The sequence below is a fragment of the Alexandromys fortis genome, unplaced genomic scaffold (assembly GCF_014885135.2).
Source record: "Alexandromys fortis isolate MF-2015 unplaced genomic scaffold, M_Fortis_MF-2015_v1.1 scaffold_26, whole genome shotgun sequence".
Classification (NCBI taxonomy): Eukaryota; Metazoa; Chordata; class Mammalia; order Rodentia; family Cricetidae; genus Alexandromys; species Alexandromys fortis.
In genome coordinates, this window is record NW_026067894.1 from 8271403 (window position 1) to 8279817 (window position 8415).

At 54.8% G+C, this 8415-nt stretch overlaps 1 protein-coding gene across 1 annotated transcript; it reads right to left on the bottom strand.

Moving 5' to 3' along the window:
- Window positions 1-206: 206 nt before the first annotated feature.
- On the bottom strand, window positions 207-7707 carry Tent5b (terminal nucleotidyltransferase 5B). The gene is made up of 2 exons (XM_050150079.1): window positions 7286-7707; window positions 207-2045 (listed from the first exon to the last, which is right to left on the bottom strand). Exons 1-2 carry the CDS (start codon window positions 7547-7549, stop codon window positions 1026-1028), a joined length of 1284 nt encoding a protein of 427 aa, XP_050006036.1. The 5' UTR covers window positions 7550-7707; the 3' UTR covers window positions 207-1025.
- Window positions 7708-8415: the final 708 nt, after the last annotated feature.

Sequence of the window (8415 nt, forward strand, 5' to 3'; positions counted from 1 at the left end):
CCTTTAACACGAGAGGCCTAGACTTGCTGAGCCAACACGGAGACCAGCCAGACTCCCAGTTCACAGCTGTTAAGCTTTGGACAGGAGGAACTCGCAACAGCCGCTCCTTGGCTCCTCCTCCCACATCACAAGTCAAACAGCCTGGAGAGGTAGGGCCAACCTGTGCCATAGAGATCCTTACCCCAGGAGGAAGCATACGGTTATGCCAGGTGTAGACACTTTTATTGGTGGGAAGAGTACACCACAGTGGCAAGCTCAGAGGAATGGGGAAAGAGATGGGGTATGCCTCCCGCCCGCCCGCCACGTGAAAATCCCATAACCGAGCCATGGGGTGGGAGTAGCTGACTGCGGCAGCTTTGAACCAGGCAGCACCCAGCATTAGTGCCCAGACAGCAGGGCTCCTGGGAGACACAAGGGAAGGGAGAGGGTGGCACACTGGGAGGCATCCCATCGTGGCTGGCTGTTTACCTGTCCACTGGACACCTCAGCACCTCAAGAAGGCCACATGGGTTTCAGGAGCCTGAATTCCCATCCCTCCAGAAACCCAGGGAGCTGCCTCATGCCTTAGTTTACCTTCTTAACGGTCAGCGAGGTTGGACCACCCGGCTCTGAGTCATTCATATAGACCCCAAAGTGAGTATTCCTGCCACATGATGTCATATTGTAGCCAGTGTAGGAACTTCTGGGTCCTTGTGGGCTGACCCCATCTAGGCCATAGAAATCCACCCAAGGTGTCAGTACTGAGACCACCACCCCAGCTGACTTTGTCTTTTCAACAGGTTAATCTCTATGACCCAAGTCATGCAGGTCCAGGAGTGTGGTATGATGACCAAAGGGTCCTCCTATCAAGAACCTGATTTGGCCCATAGGAACCTCATGCAGGAAAAGTCTGGTCTGTTCAAAAGCCCAACCCTCTAGTACCAGGCCAGCTGGCACAGGCGGCCCGTGTCTGGCCACATCCTCCGCACATACCTGATGATCCTGCCCCACCCCCACGAAGCTCATTCCCTTCTAGCCAGGATCAGTCAGTTGCAAGGCAGCCAGGTGGGATAGGAGTGAGCCCGGGGCAGCAGGGGCTGCATGGGGGTCACATAGTAATTAACAGTGGCTGGTACGACTCCATCAGAGCCTGGACGTCTCCAGGCCAGGGCAGCGGCGGCAGCAGGGCCCTGCTCAGCTAGCGCCTGGAGGGCTAGCATGGTGATAAGGTCCAGGGTCTGGCGGCGCTCGTGGCTCATGAGGCACACTGTGCTCTCGTTGACCACCTGGTGCAGTGTTACAAGGCAAGCATACCGGCGGGCTGCATCTGCTCCGCCAAAGTGGGCCTCCAGGTAGCGCTCCAGAATGCGCCTCTGCTCCACCGGGTCCGGAAAGTCGATGAAGAAACGGGAACACATGTATCGCTGTAGGGCACGAACGTCGGTGCTGGGCCTTGGTCGGAAGCCCCGCACCAGGAGGTGGCAGTACTTGAGGAGGCCGCCGCCGCGGATCTCCTCAGGGCTGCGGGTGGCAATGACGCGGTGCTGCAGATGCTCCAAGGCCTCAGCAAAGTCCCCATATAGGCTCTCGCCTGTCACAGTCGGGTGGAAGTCCTCCGACATTGGTGTGCATGAGCACTGGCCAAAGAGCAGCAGCGAGTCCAGGATGATCTGGAAGGAGTCGATGCTGAATTCGAACTGGCGCCTCACGGAGTCCACGAATTTGAGTTCCACGTTCTTACCGATCTTGTTGGACAGCGAGATGAGGCTCCAGCGGTCCAGCTCCGTGCACACTTTCACCAGCTTCTGTACATAGGCCTCCTTGAGGGTCAGGGGCGTGATCTTGGCCCGGCTCACTCCCACCGGCAGGAAGTCCAGCAGGCAAGCCAGGACCACTGTCTTGGTCAGCTGGAAGGATGCCTCACTCTGCAGGTCCATCTGGAACACCAGGTCCAGGTCCTTGTAGCCTAGGCCACTCTCGGGGTGCAGCACGTGGCTGGCAGCTGAGCCATGCAGCCGAACGCTGTGTACATGCAATCCCTGTTCTTCCAGGCTGCTGCGGACCACCTGCAGGGGTTGGGGGGGGGAGAAGGGTCAGGTGCCTGCGCCTCTCAGGTCTGCACCAGGGGCTTCCAGGATTAATCGCCCTACCTATCCATTACTGCTGACCTCTTACTGGTTTCTGTATCTTTGCAAAGTCTTGTAACTTACAAAGCCTTGATTTGCCAATCTGGAGAAGGGCCCAGTTGAAAGGAATGACTCAGAAGAGCAATAAAAATAACAAACGCAAGCCGAGAACTTACTAAGCACTTTGTATTAAAATACAACCTCACTTAATCTTCCTAATAACCTGATGAGGCAAGGTACAGTCCTGCTTCACAGGTTGGGAAACAGAAGCACAGAGCAGCCCAAGAGCTGTCCAAAGTCACACAGCAGGTAAATATAGAGCCGGGCATTCAGTTCTGGCCTAGAGCTTTCCACCGTGCTACCTGACCTTCCTAACAGGGCAAGGCAAACGCTCGGTATGTGCCAGGCACTGTGTGATGGGCTGCACTCCCATGGCCTCACACGTGAACTCCCATGGCAATCCTTCTTAGGACTACTGTTCCAGCCAGCCGATGAAGGGGTGTGAAAATGCACGTACAAGGCTAAGATCAGGAGCCAAGTTGGTTAGATTCACAAGTCCATGTAAGTTCTTTTGAATTTTTTTATTTAGAGACAGGGTCTCACTATGGAGCTCTCTCTGGCTGTCCTGGAACTCATTCTGTAGACCAGGCTGTCCTCGAACTCAGAGACCCACCTGCCCCTGCTTCCCGAGTGTTGGGAATAAAGGGCTGTGCCACCTCCTCCTGGCTATTTTCAGTTTTTAAAAGATTTTATTTTAATTTTATGTATATGTGTGTTTACACACGTGCTCCATCCATGGAGGCCAGAAGAGGGCTTCAAACCCTTGGACTGGGGTTACAGGTGGTTGTGGGCCATCCTGTGGGTGCCGGGAAGGGAAAGCAATCCTCTGCAAGAGCAGCCAGTGCTCTTAACTGCTGGGCTTCTCTCCAGCCCCATTCTTTCTTCTATGACACAAACATTTTTTTCTTCTGCCCTCAAAAGGAGCCAGGGAAGCAAATGCTACATGGGCAGAAGCCATTCAGAAATGACAGGGCTAAGCTGAGCGTGACAGAGCAGGCCTATAATCCCAGCCACTTAGAAGGAAGGCTGAGGCAGGAGGATATGGAGGACCCCACCTGGAGCCCCAGGGTTGATGCATGGGAACCTGACAGGGAATACCTGTAAGTCTTCTGGGCATTGGCTCTCGTGGGAGAGGAGTGAAGCTGGGGGTGAACACAGACATTTGGTTTCCTGGCAACCCCAAGCCCTTCACACGGTGTCCTGAAAGTGACCAGGCAGCATTCCTGCCCTCAGTGACTCTGCAACCCCACCTCGCTGCCAAGTCAGCGCGGGCTCTGGGGCAGGTTGTTCCCCAGCCTCCCAGGGAATTACTGCGAAGAATGCAGGTAAATGCTGAGGAAGCAAGCCGCAGTGGGGCAATCTGAGGCGGGCGGCTCCCTCCAGGAAGACTTCCGGAAGGAGTTGTCATGGTAATGGGGGTGGGAAGGAAAGAACTGGCCCTCGGAACATTCAGCCAGGGGTGGGAAAGGGAGGAGTACCATGGTTAGGTATTTAGTAAGCATCAGATGCAGGACCTCAGCAGAATCTATGGTGGGGGACGGGACCTGGGTGTGGCTCAGCTGCAGAGGGCATGCTTAACATGTGTAAAGCTCTGGGCTCCATCCCCAGCACCAAAACCGAACCGAAGTAACCAATCAACCAAGCAAGAACCCACGGGGATAGATCTCCATCTCCATGTCATAGATGGGGAAACTTAGGTTCACAGGAATGAAGTCACACCCTCGAGATCGAACCCAGGTATGGCCAATTCCAAGCCTGTCTTTTTGTTTTGCTGCTGAGTGAGGCCTGAGCCTGGAGGTCACAGATGCTAAGCCCACTCTCTACAGATGGTCCCTACCCCCAGCATAGCCTACCCCATCGCTACCACATCCAGGCCCAGGCTTCAGAAAAAGAAGACTATCTATGGAGGAGAACGCCTGTAATCCCTATCACTTGGGAGCCTGAGGCAGGAGGATCACTGAGAGTCGGAGACCAATCTGGGATATATAGCAAGACCAGGTGTCAAAATTAAACCAATTTCCCACATCTATCTGTCTGTCTGTCTGTCTCTCTATATTTTGAGACAGGGTCTCGGTAGCCCAAGCCGGCTTCAAACTAGCAGAGGTTGTCTCAGAACTTCCACTCTCCCTACCTCCATCTAGGTGATGGAATGGACAGGTGCACCACCACACCTTTTTTTTTTTTTTTCAAAACGAGGATGAACCTCAAATTACTGATAGATGGTGGTGGGAAGGTGGGGGCTGGGAATGTCGTTAGCCAAACAGGGCTAGTTTTTGCAGCCAGCGCATGGGATCTTTCAATTGCATACCTTGGCAACTGCCGCTCCCCCCAGGTAGCCAATGAGAGGCCACCCCCCCCCCAGTCTCAGGTGAGCTGATTGAGCCTTAGTGCCAACTCCTGCTCCTCAGCTGATGCCCACTCCAGGGCATGGCATCTGGCCAGGTGAGTGAGTAGGTAGCAATCCCCTCATTATGTCCCCTGCGTCAGGGCCATGAGGCCAGCTGTGTCAGCCAACCATGGGCTGTTGTCTCTCTCCCAGGTATGAATCTCGCCAGTTTGACAGGCGGTCCCCAGATACTGCCACACCCAAGGAGTGCAGGGCAGCTCACAGCCTCCCAAATCAGATTTTCCAGACTAGGAGGGGGCAGCGACTATGGCTTCCTTTCTCCTGTGCTGAGGTGCCCAATTCCCCAAACTGCTTGCTCTGTCCAGGGCTTCTGCTGAGACCTTAGGAAGACGAAGACTTGCAAAGCTTGCATGAGCAAGCCCTCTGGCTGCAGCTGGAGAGATCCAGATTGTTTAGTTCAGTTCTCTGGGCCCCGAGAAAGCCATTGCCCTGTTCAAGGTCACAAAGACAGTAAGTGGCAGAGTTGAACTAGAACCAGGTCTCCAGAGCTAGACAGAGAAGAGCTCCTACAAGAAGGTGGGTCCCTAGCCAGGCGGTGGTGGCGCATGCCTTTAATCCCAGCACTCGGCAGGTAGAGACAGGCGGATCTTTGGGAGTTCGAGGCCAGCCTGGTCTACAAGAGCTAGTTCCGGGACGGGCACCAAAGCTACAGAGAAACCCTGTCTCGAAAAACCAAAAAAAAAAAAAAAAAAAAAAAAAAAAAAAAAAAAAAAAAAAAAAAAAAAAAAAAAAAAAAAAAAAAAAAAAGAAGGTGGGTCTCTTTAGCCAGGCACAAACAAGGATGGATTTTCCTAGCTGCTCAGATTGAGGCTGTAGAGAAGAAGTCTTTGTTGGGCACTGAGGTAGAAGGCGTCCATTCTTGAACCATGAGACAACTTAGCACTGGGAGGAGCCCAGAAAGCTCTTCCCTCCTCCCCCGACCCCTAACATCCCAACAGCTTTTTAAAGCTGCTAGCTGTGGATCCCCACCAGGAGACTGGCTGCAGAGGCAGGTGAAGGCACGCATTCCCTTGGGAGTCTGGAGCCAGAAAGGATATTGCTGAGTGGTGGAATCCACTTCCATTGCACAGATGGGGCCGTGAAGCCCAGCAGAGGGAATAAGCCATGAGCCCAGACATGCGACTTCTCAGTCTAGTCCTGAAGCCTCTGTCACCTCTCCACTCCACAGCCCACGGTTGCCTGCTCTGGGGTGTCCCTAGTTTAGGAGGACCAGACCAGACCTCACACAACTAGGAGACAGAGGATGGTACCCAGTCGCAGGTGTGCCCTTAGTGTCATTTGAGGTACGTGTTCTTGCAGAAGCGTGATCATGTTGAGGACCACCTTTCCCTCCCTTCATGCCTGAGGTTATGGTATTTCCTGGCAGAGTGGTGGCTACACCAGATACTCAGGACCCTGGGGCAGGAGGATCGTTTGGGTCTATAAGTTTGAGAGGAGCCCAGGCAGAACACAGGAAGACCCTATTTCAAAATAAAACAAGCCGAAATGGGTTCACTAATAATCCAGACAACGACGACAGCGGGCAAGCAAGGAATGCCTTAGCCAGCTCCACTGGGACAGCCAGTGAGTCAGTCCAGGAGAATCTGTCCCGCCCCCTCCATCTCAATCTTTGTTCCTAGGAAGGGAGGGTAAGACCATCCCCCCCCCTGCGGCCACCCTCCCTCTCTATTGGAGGCTATAGTAGCGGGTGTGTGTGAGGGGGGACATATTATGTCCAGCTTTACCTGGTTTGTGCAGAAAGCCCATGATTGGCCGGAACACACAGAAAGCATCGCTAGACTTTTCTAGCCCATTATCACACTCCCTTAAGGTGTAGATGTTGAGCTTTGGAGCCAGGGTGAGTGGTGGGAAACAGTGGAGCCTGTACCATCTGCTCCCGGGGAGCTCCAGGATTCTCTGAGCTTGATCTCCACCTCATGGGGTAGCCTTAGGCAGCTGAGGGTCCCACCTGAGGTCTCAGCTAGAATGGGGGGTGAGAACTGGCATCCTCTGGTATTTCAGAATACGGAATGCTCAGGCTAGAACCCCAAAGAGTAAGTTTGAGGTCAGACAGGGTTAAGTAAAAGGGAAGATGGAGTTTGATAGAGGAAGCAGCTGCTAGAACCTTCCCCCTCCTGATCCTCAGGAGGGGGCGGAGCACTCTAGGGTCTGAACCTTGACTGGCCTTCATTTCCAGTCTTAAGGGAGGAGGAAGACCTAAAATGGAAATTTGATGCTATCTTCAGGGGTGGGGTCTCCGGTCTGGCCGAAGCACGTGGGAGGCAGGGAGGCAGGGAGTCTTCCCAAGGATTTCTGAGTTGTTTCACCTAGCCAAGGTTTCTTGAGACAAGGGCTGTGGGAACACAAGGACAGAGTGCCCCTGGAACCCTGAGAGAGCCCAAGGATGTGAAGTAGAGGAAGAAAGCTATTTTGGAATCAAACACACACATTCCTAATTGGCGGCTGCCCGTACCTTTTGCCTTTGCTTGCAGATGGGGCGATGCCCCATCTAGTACCTTCCTCATCTCCCAGCGAGGATCCTGGTGAGTGGTTCCCAGGGAATAAGGGCTCCCCAAGACTGTGGACAGGAATGCTCAATAGGGTGCAGAAGAGCTAAGCTGGTAGCCCCGGTCCCCGTTCCTTAGTTTCCCTAGTTGCGGAGCCAATCGTAGCCTCCAGGTGCCTTGCGGCAGAGCACCGCCCCAGCCCCCTGCCCCTGCCAGCGCCCCCTCACCTGCACGATCTGCCGGGGCTGCACGCTCAGCGTGGGGAAGTTGCCTCGCCCGTGAATGGGGATCGGCTCTCTCAGCAGCGCGTCCAGCCGCTTCACCTGTGGCCAGCTCAGCCGGCTCTGGTGTCGTCCCAGAGGAGCCGAGGAGGCCTCTGGGTCCGGCCCGCCGCCGGCCGCCCCAGCCGTGGCCTCTACCGAGGCTGCATCCGTCCCCACCTGTCCAGCTGGCCGCTCCAGGCTCTCAGTTCCACTCTCCGACGGCATCATTCGCCCGGCCCCGGCGCCCCGACGGCAGAAACCCGGGAATGGTTAAGGCGAGGAGAGCAGTGAGAGTGGATGCGCACCGGCCGAAGCTGGGGGCGGGGTGCGGGGACCCGGCGGCGGCGGCGAGGCAAACCCAGGGGACACCTCCGGCGGCGGCTAGGACTAACAGACCTTAGAGCCAGGTGGCTGGGACCCAGCTGACTCTTATAGGCCGCGGGCCGCATCCCCATTGGTCGACACAGCTGTCACACAGCGGGATCCGCCCCGCCTCTCGTCCCACCCCTACCATTGGCCAACAGAGTTTTGCCCCGGAGTGCCGGCTCCCAGGGATTCTGATTGGTTGAAAGGCACGCCCCTTCCCCGCCCCCACTCTCGGGTTGAATTCCCTCCTTTGGGCTTTAAAGAACTTCTGCAGCACCTGATTGGCCCGAGCCTGCCGGGACTTAGAGGGACAGCGCCCTCCAGCGGCAGGAAGGAGGGAGGGCGGTATCGGTAATGTTGCAGTGTTTAACAAGCCGGCCGCTTTCTAATTTATTCCCGATTGGCCCTTGGAACCACAGCATGCCTGGCGAACATGTTCCATTTTAGGTGAGGTGAGGGAGTTATTACCAATCATCGCATAGCCACATAGCGTGTGAGTTCCCGTTATGGTCCTGATGGAGGTGTAAAAATCTAAGCAGCATCCTCTCTCCACCCTGTCTGGGCAGACCGAGGGCTTTTCTCTCTCTTTACAGATCATAGAGGCTGAGACTTATTGCTACTTTTGAATTTGTCCACTTTGATTTTCAGATTTTAAATATATGTGTCGTGAGGAGGAGGAAGAATTGTAATCAAGACATCCTGATTCATAACTGCAGTGCTTTTTCCTC

Coding starts and splice junctions, on each gene's coding strand:
- Tent5b (XM_050150079.1), bottom strand. CDS start 7,549: ATGATGCCGTCGGAGAGTGGAACTGAGAGCCTGGAGCGGCCAGCTGGA. Junction 2,046..7,285: donor AGCCCCGGCAGATCGTGCAG/GTGAGGGGGCGC, acceptor CAACCCCTGCAG/GTGGTCCGCAGCAGCCTGGA.